Below are 26,812 nucleotides of genomic sequence, written 5' to 3'. Positions count from 1 at the left end.
TTTTTTTTTTTTTTTTTCTTTACCAAGAAATAAGAAAGATCTGAGTTTCTCTCAGAGGCAGGAGAAATTAATGTCCTTGACTTATGTGTTCTACTAGAGATTTAATAATGAGACTGGCATTTATACCTGTTGTCATTAATAAATGACTCAGAAAAAAAATCACACTTGCTTCCATCTCACATTTGCTTTATTACATAGATTGTGTGTCTTGCTTTACTGCCAAGACTATGCTTTTGTTTTGAAGGGGAAAACCTTCACTGCTCAAACAGAAAGTGTTTTCTACAACTCTTACAGAAAAGTTGGTTGCATGGTTACTAGAAAAATCCACTGGAATCAACCATTTATAATCTGAATGGTAATGCAAAATCCAGTTTCTGTCAAGACAGTTGGACTTGTCTTAACTTTACCATGAAATTGATATTTGTAAGATATATAACTACTGAGAGAATCTTCCAGGTTGTCTCTTTTACAGTGAAGAAGGTGGCCAGATTCCTAATAGTAATGATAGCAAAGAGTAAAATAATTATAATTATAATAATTTTAGGAGGTGGTTTACATGAATCAAAACAAAAAAAATCAAAAGTTAGTTGTACCAGGCAAGTAAAAAGACCACTTGCTGTAGTGATTTTTTTTTTTTTTAGGACTAGCACTATTCTTTAGTATTTTTAAACAAAGTCATTAAGGCAATGTGCACTTTGCACAATCATGATCACTGTGATAGTACCAAATCATGTTTTACCTCAAGTTTCCTTTAAACCACAATGCCATAGCAATTGGGATACTGACTTTCAATATGTTCAACTCAAAACCTACTAGCTACAAATACAACTCTATCTCATCATGTCATAGCCAGATTAGTAAATTAAGATGCTGAGCCAAGACTGTACTTATATCAATAGTAGCTGATGGAATGTGATAGCTTCATGACCATCAAGGTGATTTATATGCTCTATATTTGCCAAGCAAGAAATATTTAATGGGTTGTGCTTTTTGCATATGATGCAGCAAAACTTTTGTCACCTATTTGAAGATCAGCATAGATCATTGTTGTCCCTGATTAAGAGGCTGACAATCAAAACAAGTAATGAAAAATATAAGATCCTCTGTATTGTGCACCAAGAAGTGGAGAAGTATCATAGCCAAAGGCTATGACAGCCCATATCCAGGTTTGATAGCAAGAGTCTTTTAATACAAAATCATCTATCAGAATTATACTCATCTTTATTACTGAGTTATTCTTTACATTATGGGAAGAAAATTAAAAATTTCTAATTACCAGTTTCTTTATTCCCCAAAATATAAACTTAGGAGTAACCTCATTTAAAACACAGCTCTATAAATTCTCTATTTGCGTGGTGATTCAATGCATGATCAGTTCTGTTTGTTAGCAGGGAATATTGTAGTCACTCTTCTGTATTGTATAGGTTCTTCACTGGTCTACATGTCCCAAAAATTATGATCTTCTAAAAACAAGAGCAACTTTCTTCAATTTCTAACTTGGATTAGAAAGTTGGCATCATAAAATCTCAGGAGTTGTATTTAATTAAAGCTGAGAAAAGAAGAAAAAAAAGAATTAACAGGACACCAAAGAATCTATTTTATGATTTGTTCTCAAGCTCAGCCAGTATGTTCTACTTTACCAATTTGAAGTAGCAAAAGAGACGTGATTAGATGAATACAAAATTAATTCTGTCAGATTTTGAACAGGGCATTACTTGTAAAAGTTTAAAAATTTCTTCAGAAACTTAGTAATCAAAACCCATGAAATTCTTCTGGAGAGTCTCAGTGCTTAACATATATCCTCATATTTCCAAGAGGTCTGTGCTGTGCCAACATGGCACAGCCAGGTTAGTGAATAACTGCCATTCCTGCGTATTTGTTCAAATAATAAACTCAAACACACCAGTCCAAAAATAATTGTTATACAGAGTAGCTTTCATCTGTTCTAGAAAGCCTTAACCTGGTTAATGACTAGATAAAGATCTTAACAAGGTAGTGGAAAAGGTTAAAAACAAACCCGTAGGAGGTAAATAATATTTCACAGCTGGCCTTTTAGAAGGCTTTTGAGAAGGCCTTTTAGGCGGCCTTTTAGAAGGCTAATTCTTCCTTTTGTTTCAACTCATTTTCTGGCTTAAGATAGATGAAAATGTTCTTATTTACACCAGCTGAACACCTAAGCCTGAGTTTTCTGACTAAAACATTGTGCAACAGAAGCTGTCATTTTTATCTAGCCTGTTTAGTTCATTTTATGAATTTCTGGGTTTATCATCTAGCTCTGTAAGATTATCACAGCACACTCTAGCCTGCTGCTTTTGGACTACTTGCAGCCTATGGGCCATTTACATCCACTTTATCCTGATGTTTTTTCCCTGGCCTGTCCTCCTCCAGAGAATATAGAAAATGCCTGAGGAAGTGCTGCCAAATGCACCATTTCCTCCTGCTTCAACTCCACACAGAGCTGGTCTCCTGTTGTCATGAAACAATTGTTAGGAGCTGACAGAAGGGATTCTAGGGCTGTGAAATTCCCTCTTGTTAACTGCTGCTGTAGATTCATCCTCTCCAGCTTTGCCTTAGCAGAAGAGGCAACAGTCAGAGTTGGACATAAGTCATTTTTCAGCCATCACACAATAGAGTCTAGGTTTTTTAGCCAAGACGCAATAGAGTCTAGGCTATGCATGACGTACAGGTGCAGGAAATTGTCTACAACAAATGCAGGAAAATGGCTTATTCAGTTCCTGCTATTGCTAAAGAGGAACCATCATGATTTAATTTTAAGGAACTAGTTTGCAAAGTGCTCTGAAAATTAGCAGTAGAAAAGAAAGTAAAATTAGTGTCTACACTGTTGTGCACAAAATAAAAACTGCATAAATCCAAGAGGATCATTTAATCCAAATGAGTTAACTGTTGTACTTTATCCATTAAGTCCTCCATTAATCATTCTAATGCAAAGAGTTTAGCATGGAACCATACAGATCTGAAGATAACAACAAAAAACAACTGTGTGACACTCTTTACTGGGAATCTGGCATAAAGGAACTTTTCTTAATCAAATGTCACTGCATTTTTTGAAATGGAGTTTTCCTTTGTAAATCGCAGTCTTTAAAAGTGCCAACAATTTTTTTTTGATCTTGCAATAGAACAAGTTTGATAATGTCCACCAAGAAAATATGCAGGCTCTGTATTCCTGTCAGTGACCAAGAAAGGATAGGTACTTCTTGATTCAGGTTTATTTAGTTCTGCCGTTGTTGATTATATGCATGTGTACACAATGAGCTTAGGAGTCAGCAGCAAATTAAACTAGTTTGGGAATTATTGTGAATCTAAGTTAAATTTAAAAAGTCCCTTCCATCTGCCCCTTGTGTTGCCTTGTGTAGGAGTTCCAAATCCTGTTGCTGAAAATCTCAAGGTCACTTTAAGCACTTATTACTTTGTAAGAAATAAGAAATAATCTTGCAGGAAGATCAGCTATTCTTACTTTCATTTAGGACACTCTGAAAAACATGGGCTCTCTCTGGAATGGTTAATTTTAACCTAATGTTGGTACAGTAGGACTCTGCAATAGCACTGTGTCCTTAACTGGGTTATCTTATTTCCATTGTGCTTCTACCATGAAGAATGCGATGCCTCCTTTGCATTAAAGAGCAACAGCACTGCAAAGAGATACATGTTTAGAATGTTTTTGTGATTTGGTTACCAGTTTACAGAATGTCTTTTAAATAAACAAACAGACCTTCAGTGATTCAAGTTACCAGTTGAAAGCATTTATTGTTCCTACAAATTCTTTGCCTTGCGTGCTGTTTTATGGATGTAATGTTTCATGGTCTTCCTGAGCAGTCAGGTAGTGCTGAAGAGTAAAAAACTTCTAAATTCTTAGAATGTTTTAATAATCTTTCTGTGGGTGTGAATAAAGGTAAGTGGTGACAGAAGAACACACTCAGAAGCACAGCAGCATGCATTTTGAAGGATCTTTGCGAAAAATGGTAATAAAAAATATGAATTTGAAGGATATGTCTGGAGGTGCTAAAAATGGCAACTAGTGGACAAATACTGGAAAACCACTCAAACCAATTGTGGTTAGTTCTGAGGCAGAGAAATGGACAAAAACCCAGAACAGAAAAAAATTTGGGAGAGAAATGAGAGGTGAGGTGTGAGGATGAGGAAGATTAGATGGGGATTTTATGGCGAGAAGAAAAAGATTGAATTTCATGTTAAGCATAATTCAGCCTGGGTTATTTTCCTTTGCAAAAAGACTAACATTTTGTTCTGCTCAACAGAAATTCTCATGCTGTCATTATTGCTGTAGCATTTGAGTTCTTTTCACTACAGTTGCAGGCAACACATGTCAAATATTTTGGGGAGGATGTGTGTTCCTTCTGACCTCTCAGGTGGAGGAGTAGTTGAATGAGTGAATGTTTTGTCTTAGTGATTTCTTGGCTAGTTTCAAATGTATATATAAATTGTGTATATATAGAGTGTTTCAAATGTATATATAGAGTGTTGGTTCAGGTTATATCTAAACACAAGCTGGATTTTGCACTTATGCTAGCAATAGGAAGTGTGAAAGAGAAGCAGAAAAGGAAAAGGCAGGAAAATTAAGGAAAGCTCTGTGTTTTACAGGAGAGAATTGTGAGATTTTTGATGGCTCCTTAGTACTGAGGGGCTTTATTTAACAGTCATATGGACATTTGCTGTTCTGCACAAAAGAACTTTTTATCTTTTTGTTCAAATGATCTCTAAAAATTGGAGTCAAATATTATACACTTTGGGCACAATATATCTAGGCAAGCTAGTTAATGTTTTAAATAACCCTGTCCTGAGGGATATGGTCCTCTAAAAAGATTGAGGCAGTGACCTGTTGACTTACAGAGGATAAATAGCATATTTACGACATTAAGAAAACATAACCACATAATGAGAAAAACGAGATTGAAAGAAATGCTTTCTGTTTCTTGTGGAATATGAAAATATCCAGATTAGAAAGGTGTCTGGAGAGATCTCTGAGCTCATTCTCCTGCCTTCAGGCAGACCCAAATATACTTAAATCATTCTTGATGTACGTTGAGTTGCTTCTGAAAATGCTTTCTACCACTAATGAACCTCATTGCATCTTTGTCCTTCCCCTATGGACATTTCTAACAGTTTGTAACCTTTCCATTTCCAAGAACTTTTTTGTGCAATTGGAAATCAGCCCTTGCTCATTTCTGCTGAATAGGCTGTGAGGATTTCTCCATGGGTCTGATATCACTCTCCTACTAATGTTATGTGATACATTTTCTTCATCTTCTCTGTTTATTTCTTTCTGGCTGTCAATAGTATGTTGTGCTCATTTAGGATCGCCATACCACATGTGAAACAAATCAAATAAAACCACAAATCTCCAAATAAACAAAAACAAAATAAAGCCCAAAACAAACCAACCCAACAAACCACACCAAACAACAATAACAAAAAAAAAACCAAACAAAATTTTAAAAAGCTCATGATTTTATATTATGAGCTGACAGAGTTAACCTGATATAATACAGCAAATAGAGAAATCCAGATCACTAGACATCTATTAATCTGCCTTTAGTAGTTTTATTATGTTTTTCAGGAAAGCAAGGTGTTATCTTGAAGTAAATGCAAGGTAGAATAGAATGCAGAGAGAGTAGAATCAACAGTGGATTGTTCAGGATTAACCTGATCTCCTCTGATAAAGCACAGTACTTTTTGTCTCAGACAGGAGAAAAGTAATAGATCTATTTTGCCAGATGTCAAATATGTAAAATATTTGATATATTGGAAATTATTACCTAAGCCAGGAAATATGGCATTTGAGAGAGGAACTGCAAAGTAAGTTGTGAACTGTCAAATGAAGTTGTCTCTCGATTTATACCAATAGGATAATGGCTGGCTGGGAGATGAGAGTTGCTCAGAGATCAGTGCCAGAAATAAACCTATTTAATGCTTTAACCTTGGCTTGAAATAAGGAATATCTTCATGAAACATGCTGATGATCCAGTTTCAGCATAGGAAAATCACCTGAGTTATTTGAATGGCACAATGGAAGTTTCAGTACAGTGCAATGCTGTTGAAAACAGTAGCAAGATTTTCTGTGTGCAATGGAAGTCATTTCATTGGAAGTGATGAAAAGAAGGATGGGAATTTAGTGAAGGCCTTTAACACATTGAGCAATCTCAGGACGGCTTTGAGCCACTATTCTTTAGTTGTCAACAAAATGCTATATATTAAGCAAAATAATTTCAGTAAAGAAATCAGAAAATTTTGATCAACTCTGAAATCACAAAACACTGACAAGGCCTCCTCTAGAACAATCAACAGAACTCAAGAGCAAAGAGGCAATGCAGAGTTATAAGGAAGAACTGTGGAAAATATCTTTTCCAACAGGAGACTTCATCTCACAAAACTAAAAACTAAAAGAAGTTATAATTGCTCTCTGCAAAGTACTGAGATGTAAATCTGAAAGGAAAACTAACACTGTTTGATAAAAAAATCAAAGTTTCCAAATAACATATTAAACCAAACAGCATCTGTAAACTCTCTATGGATAAATTTTGGGGTGGAAATTAAAAGACAGTGTATCATACTTAAAGGGATAAAGTTCTAGGCTTGCCTTTCCAAAGGAGCCATACAGCAAGGAAGTACTCAAAATGGAATCTGCAACATTTTGCAAGTTCTTCAAATATAAGTATCCACTGTGGGAGGAGACACGACTTGGTGATGAGGAACTTACTTGCAGTTCTGTTTTGTGGTGGTTTCTAACTTCAGAGACTGGTTTAGGAGGGAAGTGCTGTTTTGAAGGTTTGTTTTGTTTTATTTTGCTTTTTATGTAATAAAGCCTTATTCCTAAAGGAGAAGAAAGAACTGAGATGCTTAGAAACATAGTCTTTAATGCGAATAATCTGAAAATCGTGCATGCATTGAATTTTTTTGAGGCTTTGAGTGTATAAATTTTGAGTTTCAACTAAATTATGAGCATGAGGTAGATAAACAAAATTATTGCATCTGCTCAAAATACAAATTTCTCAGCAAAATATTTTTATATTGAAATTTGTAGATAATTTTCATTCTATAGAAAGATATGTGCTTGAAAAATAATGGAGTTTGCAGTGATAAATTTTTTTTTATGATGTTGTTTACTGAATTCAAACAGGGTTTTTTGGTAATTTCTACATTCTGGCTATCTAAAAATTCCTGTAACTCTATTATAATTGGTGAGGTCTGTCCAAAATGTGGAAAGATGAGTACCAGATTATGTCACAGAAGTTTGCTAATGGATGTATTAGAAAAGAAATCTTAAAATTCTATCTGATAAAATAAACTAACAGAAAAGCAGGTGAAGGGAGAACATCAGGAAATGATCCAATAGTCTGATTAAAATTTCAGTGTGCACTAACATTAAGATATTGTTTACTCCATTTTTTTTAAATGCATCATCTTTAGAGCAGACAAAAATCAGATGAGTAAAAAAGAAATTTTGCAAATGCAGATCCAACCATCTACTGGAAGTCATTACAATAATCCAACCATCATACTGGAAGCATAAAATTAACATTAAGGAGTTTGCTGAATATATCTGCTTTTATGACTTAACATGCTCCATTAAATGATTCAGATAAATATCCAATTTTCATCTTTCTGAAGATTAAGTCATTTACCTCAGTTATATAGTCAGTAATGCAGTCTCTTTACTAGTTATGTTGCAATAAAAGTAAGTTATACTACACTAAAATGTGAAACTAGTTGCAAGCATTACGTATGAGAGTTCATATAAATAGTTGGAAAAATTCACATAGAAAAATGTTTGGTTTGGTCATTGGAAAATTACTTTTCAGGTAATGTACGTTCAAATGTAAATGAAGAAAAAATACATAAAAAGAAGTTATTTTAAAAAGCTGGAAAAAATACAAAATCATATACAAATTTAGGAACTTTTGTAGTTATTTACAGCCTTGAATAAAAGTTACTTTTATGAGGTTATTTTTGAAATGTCATTGCTCTTTGCTTTCCCTACTCTTGTGCCCAAGAGCTATGGATTCATGTAAATTGTTAATTGTTTGTGTGTTTAGAAATGTGTTATTAAATGCTCTCGGTTTTGTTCTGCAATGTTAAGAACACAACTGAATAGCAGTAATCAGTTCTATCTATTCATTTAGCCTGCCACACTTATAAAACTAAATGAGTTCATTTAAACCATGCTAAAGACATAATTTATTGCACTGTGATAATTGCCTCAGGTAGTTTCACTGTATTTTACCATGAAAAGAAGATTTTTAAATGCTTTGTTCCTTGCCTTAGAAGAGCATTTCTCTAAGAACTAATTTTAGCCACACCAAAATTTTCTGATCTTTCTGGAAAAGGATGGGTAGCCTTGAGTTCTGAAGGCTGATATAGGATGTAAGTCATCTATATTCTGTATATTTTCAGGTATGTGTACTGGCATGCAAAAAACCAAAAAATAATTTCTAAATGAGAGTACACAATGTTCAATTCTCCAATACATATTATGACACAAATTATTCTTGTTTATTGAGCCATGCATGCCAATGCTGTTAACTGGAAATTCAGGAAATAAGAGACTTCAAGCTTACAGGGGAATGGCCCAGATCCTTCCAGTTTCAGTAAGTTTCTACATAGGAAAGCAAATCTTTCCTTGGGTCTTGTTTATGAGAATATAGTTAACAGCCTCGGGAATATGATAAACCTTAGATTTATCTCTGAGATAAGAATACTTTTTTTTTAATGCATTACTGAAAAGATTGTCTAATAGGGCATCTCCTGGTTTTAGTTTCTAATTTCATAGATCAAAATATGTATATCAAAAATACAGATTTGGCAAAAAAAACATGAAAGAAAAACTCCTTTGTTTCTTGATCAAAAAGGGAGAGCCTGTACTGTGTCTGATTGTAACTAATTTAATAAGAAAAAAAAAGAAAGTCTTTGAAATGGTATTTCAAAGCCCTTTCAGGGAAAATAAGTTTAATAGTTTCAGAGATAAAAGTAAATGACAATTCCCATGTTTTAATATATTTGATAGAATAGAACCTGGCCAAACTCAAATCTTTGAAATCACATTTAAATAAAATTTCAAACAATAAATATATGTTCTGCTATAACTTTGGGGTTTTGCTGTTCTGCTTTCTCTTTTGCTTTCCTTCCACTCTCTAGCAATAGTGTAGATGGAGAAGAAAAGCAAATGTGTGGGACAAAGGTGAACAACTCTTGCCCCAAACCCCTGTGAAGAGAAAAAACTACACAACTTTTATAACAAAGCCTATAGTTAATTTTAATAATGCAGCTTTACTACTTTCCTTCCATCCTAGCCAGCAGGCAGCTCGGTCTCCCTTTTATTCCATTGCTGGCAACAGAAAGATGAAGAGCAACGCAGTGGCATTTTGTTTTTTAATGTCCAGTCAGTGGCGAGACTGGGCTCCTTGAGGCGTGACACCACCTGCTCAACAGGAGGAGGTGTGACTTGTGATGTTCTTTTTGTTTTGAAAGCTGAGTACCAGTCTTATGTTACTTGGAACCCTGATTTATGATGATGAATCTATTCCACGTTTAATGTGATTTTTTACTGTTTGTAAAAGTGCTTCAGCAAAGCCTTGATGAATCTTCTATGCAGTTGTGTGTTCAGATAGAAATTCTGTTAATATGTCTAAAATAGCAAGGATTAATTACCAGACAAGGACATGATACACTACTTATGTGCAAATTTTTGCTGTGTGGAAATCTTGATGCTCATTTTGGTTTCTCTTTCTGTGTTTGCATCTTGTCCTGACAGGTGTGTGCCCAATCACTGTGAACACGATGGAAAATGCACCCAGACGTGGGACAGCTTCAAGTGCACTTGTGATGGAACTAATTACAGTGGTGCCACTTGTCATAACTGTAAGCTACCCTGCAGTTTCAAAATTTCAGTGGAGTAGGGAAGTTTCTTATGTCTTTTGGTTGGGATTTAAAACAAAAAAAAAGTCATTCTTCCTTTCTGGTTGTTAAAAATCCTCAAGCCTCTTTTGAAAGAAGATGTCAGCTTAATTGCCTTCTACATTACCTGCATCATGATGTATTTATACAGCACTGTACTGCACCATGCTACACACCAAAGCAGTTGGACAGTAGCTGAGTGTACTGAGCAAATACATTCTCAGCAATTGCACACGAGGTACAGTTTCAAATGGAAACAGTGAATCTGCCCTAAACTGTTGGGGAGAGCTGCTGACTGCTGCTTGAGGTGCTGGTTCAGGTTGCTAATCCCAAAGGGTGTTTATACACTGATTATCAACCAGCTTAAAATTTAATTATTTGCTCTGCAATTATGAGTTTCTGAAATAAGAATATTATGAGTTTCTGAAATAAGAATATTTCCTATGAGCTCCACATGCCCTACACTACAAAAGCACAGAAAGAAGAAATGTACTGTTGCCCTTTTGTAGGTCCTGAACAATGCAGGCTGAGTCAGTGGCACGCATCTCCCATTCCTCCCCTCATTTGATAAAAAGTGGTATTTTCATCTGCAAAAATATCAAGGACACAGAGAAAAAATATCCAGTACACTTCTTCCTTTTGCCAACAATCTCCTAATATTGAGAAGAGAGTAAAAATGCTTTTGAACAGGAGATCAGTTGAAATTGAACCCATGATTTATAGAGATACAAGCTTATATTACTTTGCTATTTATGTTAAATAGTGCTATGTATAATTTTACAATTGCAGATCTTTTTCAGTTTTAAACAAAAATCCAAAACCAATGAGAAAATTTTTCACCATTCATAGTTGTCTGGATTAAAACAAAAACCTAATTTATGGTTAAAGATTTATATAAATGTAAAAGGGGATATATTTTATCTAACAACTATTAATACACTGAGTGGCAAAATTCCCTGTGATGTGGCTATTGAAACTGTAAAACTGTAAGAGTTAAATAGCAAATTAATTTTGATTAAAGAGAAATATTTAAGGTAACAGTGCCTGTAGGAGAGATTGCATGGCAGCCCTTTTTCCACCAAGAGAGAATGTGCACAGTGATGGCATGGTTGCATGTAATTTGAGGAAAGAAAACACAGAGGGTTTTTTTCTGTCTGTGCTCCTTTGTGGTGTGTAGACCAGCTTTTAAGACATAGCTAAACATAGTTAAGCTTCCTTCTTGAGTTCCAAAGAGAAGTAGCAAGGACAAATGGATGTCATCGCTTTTCTGAAATCACATTTGTTACAAAAGGAAGAAGTAATATTCCAAGGAGATGTGACATTTTTCTTAATAAGACTTTCACCTGCCTTTTATGGATAAAACAGTGCAATAATGCAGGTAAAAAGCATTGCTGAACTGCAGAACCAAAAGAGGGATTTCAAGTATATTGTCCTGTCTTTATGGAATGGATAAAGTGTATGAAGATTACATACCCTCTCCAGGTCAAGAACTTTTATTTTTCTAGTTCAGGCAAAGTTTCTAACTTAGATGTGTAAGCTTTAGTTTTGTTACTTTTCTGTCATTTAAAGAGCATAATTTTTATTTTTACTATGTGCTGCTATACTTCAGAAGTCTTCTTTCTTTACAAAACAAGGTTGAGCGGAAAGTTATTCACTTGATAGATATCCTGTCAGAATGTGTGAAATCCTATGCCTTTGTAGAGTATTGAAGCTAATGGCACGAAAATGAGCAAAAAATAAAAAACTCCAGCTTCAAGATACAGACTGAGACAACCTTAACTCTTCCTTTATTGAGCAGGCAGTAGCTGTCAGTTTTTACAGGAGCATGTTCCAGATACAGCTGCAAATAACAACGGGATTTGTTGAAGCTTCCCCAGAGGTTGTAGTCACACTGTCCTGAGGTCTGGGACCTCAGCTCTGCTGTGCTGATGCTGACCCTACTGTCCTTTCCTACTTGTGCAGTGTGTTTGTGCGTATTCAGAAACTCTTATTGCACTGCCTTTTGCTTTTGAATTCTTAAGTCTGTGGTAGTAGCAGGATAAAAAATATGCTGGGAAAAGAGGGAAGTTGGAACGATAGCTGTTGTGTAGTGTAAATATAGCTGTAAGCACTTTGAAACAGCATTGCAGCTTGCATGAAAAATATAGCAGATGTCATGATTCTGTGGAGCTGGCAAGTGTTTAAGTGCAGATAGCACTTGTTCAGTACCATTTTACTTAAATATAATATTATTTTACAAAGGTAATTGTACTATATGCCACAGTAAAATGCATTTTTCTTTTCTCAGTGTATGCTTTTGTGGGGGTTATAACAGCATTTCTCAAAGAGGCTGTAGTCAAGACTATGTTAGCAGGGATTGTAACTCTGTAGTTGATGATTTTAACAAGAATGAGTTATGCCAAACTAAAAGGAACAAGATAATTCTGTGTTACTGAAGGGTTTTTTTCAGTGAATTGATTTTGCTTTGGTCAGGTAATTCAACACTTTTCTGAGCTTTTGACCTGAAACAAGGCAAAGCTTTGCAATCTTGACTGGATTTCAGATAGCGGTTTTAGATTCCTTTGAAGCTGAAACTCAAAGACAAACTCAAGGGATGAACTCTCTAAAGTGAAACAGAGAAAAAGGTTTGCATGAAAACCTTATGAATCAAAATGACTGTTTCATACAGGTCTGGCCCTAATATATTGCATAATAGTGAAAACAAGTTCGAAAGATATGGAGAAAGATGTATTCTGGGGCTGAGGCATAGTGGGGACTATAAACCAGAAATAAAGATCTAGAGAAAGAAAAATTCCAAATAAATAAATAAATAAATAAATCTGAAATAAAACTTGCAATTATTATTTCTCCAGCTGTGGAATCAATTAGACTTGTTTTCTATTTTAAGATTTTGAAATAATTTCCTTTTTGGAATATGACACTTCACCTTTCAGAGGTACACCAGAATCTCCAAGCTCTGTATCTACTCTCTTGTTATTTCTCAGTGGCTTAAGCTGCCATTTAGAGGAAATTATACTTTGTTTCATCCAGCTACAGCTGACTCCCTGGAGTCCAATGGAAAATAACCAAAAGCACTGGAAAATTGTACTTATTGCATGCTCAATTCCCTAGAAATCTACCAGATTTCTTTTGGCTAAATAATATTCATGCCCAACAAAATGCTGTGGCCTGCCAAGTATCAGACTAGAGCACTGATTATACCATTAGGCAAGTCTGAAAGATAAATGAATGTATTTACTCAAAAATAATGATTTATAGTGATGCAATATTTACAAAATTACTTAAAAATTAATTGAGTTATAATTAACAGTAAGTATGATCCTTACTAGCTTTATTATACTATCTATATTTTAAGCCCTGACTAATTAACTTTTGCAGCCTACCAAAGGCTGCTCCATGCAGAGTTCTTAGAGCGATACTTTTCTAGAGTTTTTTAATAAGTGTTTTCTGAAGCCTTTGAGAACAGGAGCCCATTTTCCTGATTACTTCTCATCTCCATCATTTTGCACACATTTATTTTTATGTTCTGATATTCTTCCTGCTGTTTACAGCTTCTTTAAAACAGGGTGGTATAATTTTAAAAATTGTGTATTGGAATAGCTAATTCAAGCTTCTTTTCTAGGATTTTTATAATATAGGTCAAAACACACTTTCTCTAGAATCTGCATTTGAGATAAACACAAGAAAGGACTTACAGAGTTTACCATGATGGTGATGTCTCTACCTTCCAGTTCCTGCATAAGCTTCATTAGATTTAGAAAAATGCCAGAAGCACCTTATTTGATGATATATGCCTTCTCCTAATGATTTTAGTAACAAAAAAAAAAAATCAATTTGCACTCAAAAGATTAATTTTAATGGTCATAGAAACATAGAATGATTTGGGTTGGAAGGCACCATAAAGATCACTTAGTTCCAACCCCTATGCCATGGACAAGGCCACCTTGCATTAGACCAAGATCCTCAGAGCCCCTTTCAGTCTGGTCTTGAACACCTCCAGAGATGGGACATCTACACCTTCTCTGGGAAACCTGTACCTCACAACCCTCAGAGTAAAGAATTTCTTCCTAATATCCAATCTAAGCTGCCCTCTTTCAGTTTAAAACCATTCCCCCTTTTCCTAGTACTACATGCTCTTCTAAAAAGCCCCTCTTCAGTTCCCTTGTAGGCTCCTTTGGGGACTGGAGGTTGCTATAAGATCTCTCCAGAGCATTCTCTTACGAAAGAATAGTTTTTCTTCTTGTTCAAGTTATTTTTCTTTTATTTCACCTTCAAACACTGTCCTTGCTTTTACAGTTGTACAGATCCCTTCAAGACTATCAGATAGGAAAAGGTTTTCTTAAAAAATTTCAGTTAGTCAGTTAGAGGGAATAGCACCCAGATCACATCTCTTGACTGTTGGTTCTCTAAGACAATAAGAGAAATAGAACTTTACATACTCCTATCCCTAGAAGAGGCACTAATTGGATCAAGAATATACAGAGAATGCAAGCAACTCTGCTGAGGAAGAAAATCCAGGATTTTTACATTTTAGTTTGGTGGCTTGCTGTACAGTTTTTTGAAAAAATTACTGGAAACAATGTAGTGGTTCTTAGTTTCCATATAAGGGAACTTGACCTCCGAATTCTGTCTTCTCACAGCTTGTTGGGAATAAATGTTACCCTATATTTTGGAACCTGATTCAAAGTTAATGATAAATAAAACTTTTCTTAAAATGATAAGTACATTAAATGTCACTGGATGTGCATTGATGTTTTTCCAGGAATATTGACTACCTCCCTAAAATAAAATATTGCTCTAATGATGAGTTTAATATTTTCTAGAAACACACTTTGATTGAGAACTATTGTAGAAGCTGTGATAACTCTCATTGCTGGCTATTGCCAAAATTAATAGTCAGCAATACAAATTTAATCTGCATAGGTTCTGATATTCAGCAAGACTTCCATCAGTGACTTTGTAATATCTGATTTTCATGTGTTTCTATAAACAGGAGAGCAAACAGAACACTGGACTTTATACATTAAGAGTCTAGATAGGAGAGAAGGTCATGGCAGTGGTGCTCTCCTGTCAGAAATTTGGGAAATAGTAAAAAAAAATAAATACATAATTTGGCAAAATGATGCACTGAAATTTACTTCAGGGAATAGAAAAAAATTAGCTCCATCATTTTTCCAGTCATCTCAAACAACAAGAGGGTGTGTTTCCATTTCACTGGAGGCTGGAGAATTTATGAGAATAACATTGTTATCATTGTGATAGCAAACTGATTTATTAGGAGAAGCAGATGCCTTGCAGTTTCACAAGCATATTAAAGCATTATTTTATCAGGAAAAATACAATACACACCTCCATGGTCAGAAATTGTGATACATAAGAAATTCTTGTGAAAGGATGTTCTGATCCTAAGACAGGAAGACTGTTGCTTTTTAACACACCTGAAGTGGAAGATAGAACCTAGTCAGAAATGTCCTATATTTTGAGAAGGCTTGACATAAAACTGTCTCCTCTTCAGTTTTCCTGTGGGCATTTATGTGCAGGGCTGTTACACACTATCACCTTGACGCTTCTGAATGTTTGCCAGTGACACTTGATGTTTTAGTCATTTAGTTTAGCAGCATTTTGCGTAAACAAATCTTGGATTCCAGAATTTCCCCTTTTGCAGAAAGTGGAATAGTGATATATGCTACAGATATGTGAACATTCAATTATCAGATTTTAGTGAGATTTAGCAAAAGTGGTGCACCCAATTGACTGAACACATCACACAAGCCTGAAGGATTTCCCAGTAGCAAATGAAGAATTTCCGTTAGTAAACTTGAAGAAAGACAACACTGACAGTATAGAGCAGAACAAAAACATACAAATCATATGAGACAGCAAAAGAACATTCTGGGTTGAGTTTCTGCAGTGGAAAGTTGACATTTAAGGCATGCAGTGGGACTCCACATTGCCAGCTAGATTTGTTCATGGCATCTAGATTTCTTGAAGCATGTGAAAGGAAGAAGGAAAAGTAATACTGGGAAGCCAAACTGCTTACTTTTAAGAACATGAAAGAGAGCTTTCAGTAGGGCAAAATCTGAGTTACTCCCCTTTCCCTCCTCTTCATGTGTTGGGCATAATTTGACTGATTTGGGCTGAAGGTAGACAGCAGCTGTGGGAGGCACGATTAGGAATGAGGAGCTTTGTAGGGACGTGTACTGTGAAGTTACTCTGTGGAAAGTGAGGTTGGAGAAATGATAAGAATTATTTTGACAGGGCTGCTTGGTTTGGGGAGACTAGGGCTAGAGGAAATATTTATGAAATTAACACTGGGCACTGTGATGAGAAAAGGGTTATCAGCTCTTCTAGCACTGATATGAAAGACTGTTTTGTACTAGATGCTGTAAGAAAAGGCAATACAGTTCCTCCTCCTACCACCTCATCTTCTTGTGAGCTGCTTTGTCCCTGACAAAGCCTATGTTTTTTTTGAATTGTTCCTTTGAGTCCCTGATTTGAGACTTACTTGAGACCAGACTCTAAGTAAAGTAGTTTCCAGGAGGTGAATAATTCCACATACAAACTCAGCAGTATGGATGTGTGAACAATGCTGATCTTGGAGAAATAGGGGGTGAAAAATAAGCTAAAATTTCTGAAATCTCTATAAAGAGGCTTTTCTTTTCTTCTGCTCACAGTATCCTGAGAAAGCCCTCTCAACTACTGACAGTTCTCTCTGCCTTTTAGTTGCTATCACTTTATTTTTCTCCTCCTCTCGCACACTCTGTATCTCAAGTAATCAAAAGTTAAAATTTGATACATGCTCTGCAAAACCTTACTTCCCAGATGTTTGTTTCCTTTGAGAATAGAGATTCTCAAAGCCTGTTTATCAAGACTTTTGTTTACAGTGGTTTATTAAAAGGATCCACTTTTATGGATAAGGTAGCACAATATGCTACCTTTATAAGGAGGCTAATCTTTTTTTCAATAATGCTTTCCAAAGAAATTTTCATCATAATATTTACATGTCCTTGTGGATTCATATTTCATTTATTACATGTTTTCAAAGGTTTTAACATAATGCATGTCTTTTCAAATGTAGAAGACTAATTACCTCTTCTTACTAAAATGTAGTTTTAAAACAAGACTGAAGTAGGTTTCGTCTTCTAATAAGTTTTCATGTGTAGCATATAAGCCCTAAATTGTTGCATTTTTCATCTATCCCTGTAAAACTGAAAAAGACAAGATTTTTACTCTGTTAATTTTTTAATTTTTTTTAAGACATTGCAATTTTTTGGTTTTGACCTCCAATATTTGTTTAAAAATCAGATTGTTCTTAGTTTCAGTGTTATAAACTATAGTTCTTTTACTACTAATTTATTATCAGCTGAGCTGAGTTGCTCTGCACCAGGTGTTTATGAAAGGCAGAATGTGTAATAAATTGGTGGCAACTTGCATTTTTATTGTAAGTAGATGTGGTCTATGTTCAGGCCAGAAAGGGCTGCAGCTCCAACATGTGCAACAGCACCAGGAGTATTTGGTGAAGGTAAAGTGGAGAAAATTAACACTAGGATGCAAAGCAGAATATGAATAATCAGCGAGCAGTAATTTTGCTGAAATAAAAAAAATCATCTGGAAATGACTCTACCTCCTGAGGTTTGGAAGAGACTGTAAGGGCTGGAACTGAACTTCAGGATTTAGCTGTTTGTATAGTTGAGTTGTTTACATTTGGCTCTCCATTAGAATCAAGTGTCATGAGTTCTGAAGCTAAATTTCTACCATGTGGAGTCAAGTGGAAGAACAGTATGAAGTCAAAGTCTAACTTAGAGCATTTTATTAATTCAGTTGTAGCTAATTCTTGTAAAACTACCTAAGTAACTTTCCTGAATTGCAGCCTGCATTCGGGAAAACTTGGGTATTAGGTGAGGTTATTTTGCAGGCTACTGTAACCTTTCTCTATTGTTGTTCACAATGCTCAACCAAATATTGTTTCCAAGGGACAGTTGAAAGAGAACATGTAATTAACAATTGATAACTTTAAAGCAGCTCATTTATACCATAAAATCAAAGCCAAAATTAATTCATAGCTGGAAAAGAACTCTGCAAATAAAGACTTCAAAATTAATTAGCTTTTTCTTAAACTTTTCCATTAAGACAATCTAGCATATTGCATACTTCACTCTTAATGCTTTTTTGCAATTAAAGTTTTTTAAGGTGCTTATATTAAAATCCCATTGACAGCCATTAGACAGAAAAAACATGTTTTGAAGTCAGTCTAATCCTATTTTCTCAGATGTGAGAGAATGAAGTTAATGCAAATATCAACTGTTAAAGATGTACCATAGTCAAAGCAACGAGTATTTCTTCACATATGCATGCAGATATATTTTCCTTAAGTTTCAAGTTTTCCTTAAAAAGTTTTTAACAATTCAAAATAAAGGAACATAATGGGTATAATTAGGCTTGCTATTAAAAAACACTATGCAGCTGTGGATAACCAGACATTATCCGGGGTTTGTAGCATTTTTATGCACTTCACCTTGTGCAGAAAGATTTGATTAATTCCAACTTTACAATGAATTTTCCAATATGTTGAAGGCTGTATGATTAATCTGATAGGACTATGTATTGAGGAAAAAAATATTAAATGGAGTTAAGCCCTGAGATACTTATTGTGCACTGTGCACCATATTATATCTATGTCAACTAGTACAACAATATTTGCTCCTGCAGTAAATAAACATAAAAATAATTATTGTCAGTTCTCTTATGATACTTTCATGTGAATGATACGTGTTCCAGATGGTGGGGATTCTGATTCAGTTTGTTCTTTTTTACGGACACTACCTTTCTTGAACATCATTATAGTATTTCATTTCACTATTCTGCAGCATAAATATATATTGCACCTGTATATGCCTTCCTTAGGAATCAAATGTCTACATTAACTGTTTTCATTTAGGGGTAAGAGCTGTTATGCTTCTTAGTCATTTTAGTCTGGAGGGAGTTTGAGTTTTTTTCTCTTTCCCAATATGCTCTAATTTAAATGGGAGATAAAGCAGGGAAAGTTTTAGGACCAAAATCTGTTAGCAAAAGGAGATGCTCAGCATCAGTCATGCTCTATAACGATCACTTTAAAATTTCGCCTGATGTCGGACAGGCAATAGTTATCTTGACTGGACGAGTCTCTTAGCAGAAGTAATGACAGATTACTGGAATTCTTAAATATTTTACTGAAGCTGGAGGAATCATCTACGTTTACAGAACTTTACAAAAACATGGAAATCACTATTGTTTCATAAATACAAATACAGTTTGCTAATAAAACAACTGAAATGCGTTGACTTAGTTTGTAATTTCTCATTTTCTCAGTAGAAGCCTTAACTATACTACTTACACCTAACTGTATATCTAGCAGTAATAATTTTATTTTACTGGAAGCATAGTCTTTCTTTAACTCTCACATTGCGAATTTTTAAGCCCATGTATCCCTATGTAGCTTTTACACCAGCTCATTTATCCCATCCCTATTCCCTAAAGGCCTCACCACTTATGTATAAGACTTTAAATTTACTTGTGTCTATGGTTGCTGTATTTTACAGGATGTGTTTTCAGTATACTTTTAGGTTCAGAAGGCACTAATAGACATTCTAAAACTGGAAAACGTAATGTGCTGTTTGTAACTACCTTTTTTTTTTCTTTATATTTTTCACTGCTACTTCAGAGCACTACAAATATTGCTGCATCTCTCAGATTCATTCTCAGGCTGACTGAGCTACATCTTTCTGAAATTCTTAACTACGCCTCCCTTTTTCGAGCCTGTTTCTATTTCCCCCATTTTAAGGTTTCTCAATTTCTTTGTGCTTCCTATCAACCTCAGCAGTTTGTTTCTTTCTTTCATCATTCTTTCTCTAATCATTGCTCTGCTTATTTTCCTTCTCAGTCAGTCTTCACAGCCACATACTCACACTCACATGTGCATACAGGAGCACCATGGCCAGGAAAGATTTGGACAGGAATTTAACAAGGAAGCAGAATATACTGTGCTGATCCAATGCAGGACACGATTAGGCAAGCTTACTTACCACACCACTATTTACACTTATCCTTCTTTTTTTTCTGCACTTTTTTCCTCCTCCAAATTGTCTAGGCCTCTGCTTTTTCCTGCCTTTCATTCCATCCCTAAATGTCCTATAAGTCTTGTGCAATCCTGAGATACATTTTCCATCCATTCCATGATGTATCACTGTCCAAGGCAGAAAATTCCTTGGTCTGAAAGGTTTTGGGGAGAGCTGCTACCAGTGGCTCATGGTGATGGGAGTGATGGGCTCCATGCACAAACACTGAAGCTGAGGCTGTGGTGTGACAGCCTTGGACAGGTTGTTTGTTACTTATGTGCATCCTTGATTTGAGTCAGATGGCCTTGAATGGTTTGATGTCTCCTGTGGTGTGCCTGGCAGCAGCCTGGCAGGGTATTATTCTGGCTCCTGCCCTGCCTTTGGTTCTCTGAGCTCCTCTGCAGATCTGCAGACAGGCATTTTTTTCTCAGAACCTGACACTTTCTCTATATTCTCATCCCCTCAGTAAATAGTCTAACTTAATAGTCTACAGTGCTGATATTGAAACAGATACTGACAAAATAGAGTGTGTGCCAACCAGGGCAGCCCCCAAGGTACCCATCTAACATCTTACTAATTTCACAGCTCATCCATTATGTGAAAAAGATGTAAAAGTGATTTCTAGGAAGTTGCCAGGACACAGTCATTCCCATTTGAAAGCATCGGAGGGAAGGCATGAAAAAAAGGGGATGTGGAGCAGATGTTTCTGTTGATATTTTTATGTCAGTTAAAAAGGTTGAATTCTGTTGGCAGTGCAAGTTGCTTAGTGATTAATGGAAATGACAAACATGATGCACTCCTTCTAAATTGGTGTCATGTTGATAGAGGACATTTTGATTGAGATAATGTACATGCTGATGTGAGGATTAGTTTTCATAATGCTATAGATCTTTTCTGTTTGTGGAAATAGGTACCCAGCCCCTCTGGAAAACCTACTATTTTGTTAGCTATCTGTCAGTCTGTGTGCATAGCAGTGGTTTTGTAAGAAAGCTGCTGTTCTGTGGTTTACTGTTTGGGTTTTTTTCAAACATAAGCTTTTTAACTGAGATTTTATGAAATTTTATTTAACCAGTTGTTGGCTTGTTTGGGATTTTTTCCAATAACTTGTAGTTCCCCTTAACATGACACCAATTAAGTATATCTCATATTCAGTAAAGACAGCCATAATTTCATTCACAGCATTGCTAGTTATGAGAAAGTCAGATGCAAAAACATTTAGGGATTTGTGATGGGGAAAAGGAAGGAAAAGGTCGGCAAATGTTGACAATTACACCAATGGAAGTATAGAAGAAAGGTTTGCATGAGACCTCACGCCTGATAAGTCGTACACAGTTGCACTGATTACCAAAGCAAAGGAACAGCCTTCCCCCTAATGGGTTGTAGCTGTGACTAATAAAGGTAAGTGTGATAAAAGGGGTGGGTTGGCTGGGTAGGGGAGGACATGGAGGAGGAGCTATGAGGAAGAAGGAGTGGTCTAGAGAAACACAAAAGGGAATGAAACAAGGAAGAGAGTTGGTGCTATAGAAGATCTGCTGTGAGGTCAGTCTTGGTCTGACAGGGTTGGAGCCTGCAGTTACAGTTGAGCTAGCTGAAAGCCTGCAGTCAGAAGTGGAAAGGACACACTTGCAGTCATATTCCAGCAGGAAATAACCAGCAGTCAGAGTTTGCAGTGGACCCTATGGTAGGAGCTTGCCGTAGTTAGTCAGGATGGCTAAGGTATAAAGAGTAAACTGAGACCCTTTTCATGTTGTTTAATGAGAGTCTCTGTATTGGCTCATTTCTAACCCTAACGAGAAGGCTGCTGCAACAAACAGCTGTTGAGGCTGGTAAAAATAAGACTGGATTACAGTCCTATAAATAAACATGCTGGTAATAGATTTTGTGAACACTAATACTTGTGATCAAACAAAAACTAACACTACAGTGTATTTCAAAGTTGGGTATTGAGACTATATCCATGTTCATCTGAGCATTATTTAACATTGATTAGGATATTCAGGTCTGAGGAGAGATCAAATGCTCTGATATCCATGGCAGGAAAGAACCAGCATATATTTGGTGAGGGAGAATGTGTTGGTTTATTCAGTGTCTTTGTTATGTGTAGCCATTTGCAGGTAAGTTGTGTTAAAATAAGATTCCAGATAACCTGTATCTTTGACCTGACTTCGTGGGAGTTATCTCCCCTGCTTTGGCCTTGGCATAATTTGCTGAGGTTTTCACTTGTGCATCTGTGCTCACTGTAGGGGGTAACCAAGGATTTGTATTACACAGATGGGAAATTGTAAAGCCAAGGTTTGGCCTTTGTCTCTTCTCTTCTCCATTACCCTGGCAATACAAAGTGAGAACTGGAGTAGAGCTCATCTATTTTCTTTAAGGGTATGGATTATTCAAAATTCGTTTTTCTACCAGCCTTGAAGCCTCTTGCATGGAAGAGAGGGATTGGAGGAAGAAGGGAACAAAATGGTATTGGCAGTGTTCCTAATATCTCCTAGCTGGATGAGACTCAAACAAGCTCCAGGTAGCTCTGAAGCTTTCTGTGGCTGGGCCCAGTGTAAGACCAGCAAAAGTATAGTGAATATCTGAGTTTCTCAGACAATCTTCCCTCTCAGATATAGGGCCCAGGATTGAATTACAGCTATACACATGTGCAATTCTATCCAGATTTAAAATGAAATTGTGCCATTTCTATCCTGAGCAGTGTTTTGTTCAGTCCCAAAATCCATGCTTGGGTTTTTGGTTTTTTTTTTTTTTTTGGGTTTTGGTGGTTTGTTGTGGGGGTTTTTTGTGTTTTTTTTGGTTGGTTGGTTTTTTTTTGGTTAGTTGTGGATTTTGTTTGTGTATCCTTGAATGACTTAATTCACAAAAGAACCTTGTTAAAAATTGGTGTCTAATTATACTTTTTTGTGATGTGTGTAAGCTGATACTGTTACAAAGATGCTAATTGTCTAATCTATATCTTGTAATTTAAAATCACTGCTAAATTTGTTTAAAAATCCATTTTGGTTCAGCCATTTGTATTTAAATTAACTTCTCACTTCCCCCCTGCCCCTCTCCCAGCCAAAAGCAAAGAACAAAGTTGAGAGAGAAACAGAAGCACCTTTCATTTTGCTGTTAATGGGTTGCCTTTTTCTGTATTCATAACAAATTCCGAGCTCTAATTGCAGCTTTCACCCCTATAGCAGTAATTTTATTTATTACCCCAGTGGCAAATAAAGTTGTGCTCCTCTTCTTACTCCAATTGCAAAACCTCTATTTTGTTCTCTTTTTTGGAACATCACAAACAATGGTAATTATCATGTTTATCAATGGCATAACTGAGCCTCGAGTAAACTTGACACAAAATCTGCAAGCTTCCATATATCTTGTTTTTATTTTTACTGGTTTTAATTTCTGTTTCTATGGGGCATATTTGGATATTGTGCTAATGATAGCACTTTATAAGTTCATCAGCTAACTGTAGAAGGCAGAGGGAGCATGTGAGGCAGATACAGAAGCTTTTAGAAGGCTGAAGCTTAGATCACTGGCCATGTGAAGAAGGCTTATGCTCAGTCATGAAGGATCTTTACTTTTGGAAAGTTTTAGTGCCATGACAGCCAGTGCAGCCATGGACAGACATGAGCACTAGTCTAGATAAAAAAGCACCAAAATCACCTGTGTTGGTTTACCTTCTTGATTAAATAACAAAAACAACAAAAAAACACCTTGTGTTGTCTATTTATATTTTTTATTTCTATAGCTTATTTCTATGATTCATATGTATATAATACTATATGTGTGCTATTATGTAAATATGCAAAATATAAGAATGTTTTTCCTTTGGGAAGCTATTTAGGGATTTTGAGTTGCAAATCTACTGAGCACTGGGAAAGACTATGCTGGGGGGCTTAACAAATTGTAAAAGCAATAGTTGAGGAAAACTGCTGATTTGTGTTTCTTTTTTTAATTCAGTTTTGTAGAAGTCATGGTTATTGATGGCTGATTTGCCTTGTAGTTGATTGCTTATGATTCTGTGAATAAAGAAAACATCATTTAGAGATGAATTAACAGAAGCAAAACTTGTGGAATGTGCAAATTAATCTGACTGTGCTGGCCATTTTCATATGCTAAGCTTGGTGGAAAAAATTGGAAAATCCAGAGAGGAGAGAGAATAATATAGCACCTATAAAATGCAACCAGTGATCAAAATGAACAAACTCAGCCATTTTAATGTAGAGAAGAGATTTGTATCTGCAAATAGGCAAAAAGATGGTTGCAATGAGGAATGCAGTAACTTATCCTCCAAATTAATTGTGAATAGGAAGAGAAACAAGTTTAAGTTGCAGCAGAACAACCCCACAGTGTAGAGAGTGGAACAGATGCTGATCCTGAAGGGCTGGTGGAGTCCCAGGCTGCCTTCATGTGTCAAGGAATTTACATAATTTTAAACCGGATTATGTTGAAATGATACATGGATGTAATTGAGATTTTTTTGGGGGAAGGTGGATTACATTATCTTTGAGGTCCACCACAGCCATGTGATTCTGTTATACTAATTATGACTATATAATGATTCTGCTTTTTTATCTCAGCACCTATTTCTTCAAATACAATTTGAGTAATTGTACTACCTTTTCCACGAATAATCTTGTAGAATGATGGAGTATTTATTTAATGTGATGTTGAGGGTAACAGGTGAAGCCATGGTCTTTAAGTTAACTTTGTTTAAACTGTCATGAGCCAAATAGTTGTGTGGTGTGGAAAAGACTCTTGCTAATGTCATGTGGTGACAGTGAAAAAATGAAGCTTTGAGCTCTTAGAATTTATGTGCTTGCTCTAGCTGGCTGTGAGAGTAAACCAAGGGCCCCTAAAATGATGGTAACACAAAGAAAACAAATCCCAGTTTCACTGGGAAGGTATTTAAAGATGCTGGGGTTTGGTTTTGCTTGTACATCTGGGACTGCAATAGCTCAGCTCAACTTCTGGCTGAGGAGGCAACCTAGTCATGGCTGAAAAATGGTGCTTGATCAGAGCTGTACTACAAGTGGAAAAATCAGTGGCTAAAACATAGGCCATGTCATACACATCTGCAATTTGGTGAACTTGTTCTTGACACCTTTTAATTTTCTCCAGTTCTCTTATATACAGTGAAATTTACCAATTGCCTAATGGCATTTATGTGTGAAAATTGTATTTTTTGCTGTGTGGTTGTTCATGTATGGCAACATTTCTTTAAGAACAGAGTAAATTAGTTTTCTTGCAGATGCAACACAAGCACACAAATTGTAAGTATTACACTCTGGGCTTTAGATCTAGTTTTTGTTTACTCAAATTTTCAGTTATGCATGAAGTCAGGAAAGGCAGGTTTTCTGTTTTCCACTGTCTTTAACAATGAGGTGACATTGCAATGGCAAGGGCACATCACCTTTGGACACTTCCTTAGTCCTTTTTTTTACCTGAAAAGTAATTTGATCGTAACTGAATGAACTGTAACTGCATCTAGAATAGTTACATTTCTTCAGAAAACATTTTCTGGAATTTTCTTGGGCATTACAGTAGATCCATTTCACATGACAAAATTAATCTTTTTATGTACAGTTTATGTACACACTGTATTTAGCATGTGCATAAAGCTGCAGCTCATTGAAAAGGTAAGTTTTCTTCCTGGACATGAACTTCACTGCAGTTGCTGACACATCTAGGTGTAGTTTCTGAGTGCTCATAGACTGGGCACAGAAATTCAGTATTGCAGCCAGCTGGGTATGCTGTTATATTCCTACTGCTCTGGCCTGTCCAGGTGAGCACACTGAGTGGCCACAGCTGCTTCCTGCATTGTGAGGGCCAGAAGCCTTGAAGGTCTTACAGCTTTGTCCTACTAGAATCATATATTTTGCTGAAAGTGCTGCTTCCTGTGCTTTTGCTCATCAAGGTAACCTAATTTTACAGGGGCATCCTAGCTGCAAGTACCTAATATTTATTGTATGGCTTGTGGTGATCCAACTTCTGGTCATGCAGAACTTGCTCTCTCTGAGTCCATCATAAATTTAGTGTGAAGAACTACTATTGGGGTTGCAAGACATTTTCTTTTCTTGTTAGGATTTTGTCTTTGTTCTTTGCTGCCACTTTTTATTTAGGGGAGGGTATTATTGCAGCAAATATTTTCAGGATCCTTTTTAATCAATAAATATTTTTAAAGGGGTATTTGGCAATATGTAGGAAGGAAACCAGGTGTTTCATTACCTTTTGGTATTTTACATTAAGATTATTGTGTAATAAGTAAAAATGACAAAAGATCCTGAAACAGCGGTCTTGGTTACCTTAGAACCTTCTCTGTGCAGGATCAGATGGTGTTAGGTGTTCTTAATGTTTTGGAGCTCCTTTGTGCATACACTTAGGACAATAAGTAGAAGTAATAGCTCAAAGAATTTTAGATACATACTCCATTCTCTATCAGAATGGTGATGGTTTATTCCTTAGCTTTCATTTCCTCTTTCTGTCACTGTCTGACTAATGAGTTTTTTGGGGTGCTGGTAGTGGGTGATCATCTTTGAGTTTTGATTTGTGATTAATTTTTGACTTCAGCTCTCACAGCTGAAGGGGTAGTGAGATTCTGTAAAATGGCAGCCTAAAGGTGGAGAGGGCAAAGCCAGGAATCTTCAGCAGAAGTTTCCAACCACCCTTTCTTTTCCAATAGCAAATGAACAAGGGCACCCCTAATATTTGGGAACCTGGTAAAAGCTACAGCAAAAAACATTTAATCTCAAAGTTATACCTGAAAGGGTTACTTCTCACTCTGTGAGATATAAAAGTAAATA

The 26,812-nt window shown here is 35.9% G+C and overlaps 1 protein-coding gene across 1 annotated transcript in view; it reads left to right on the top strand.

Annotated features, from left to right (window-relative positions):
• The window catches only part of LOC136367952 (contactin-associated protein-like 2), a 149,724-nt gene that overhangs the window by 96,021 nt on the left and 26,891 nt on the right, over positions 1 to 26,812 (top strand). The window contains exon 4 of the mRNA XM_066330252.1: positions 9,785 to 9,891. Coding sequence (XP_066186349.1) covers positions 9,785 to 9,891 — 107 coding nt within the window. The remainder of the gene's footprint in view (positions 1 to 9,784; positions 9,892 to 26,812) is intronic.

Source organism: Sylvia atricapilla, chromosome 1 (assembly GCF_009819655.1).
Source record: "Sylvia atricapilla isolate bSylAtr1 chromosome 1, bSylAtr1.pri, whole genome shotgun sequence".
NCBI classification, from domain to species: domain Eukaryota; kingdom Metazoa; phylum Chordata; class Aves; order Passeriformes; family Sylviidae; genus Sylvia; species Sylvia atricapilla.
This window is presented reverse-complemented; position numbering and strand designations above follow the sequence as displayed.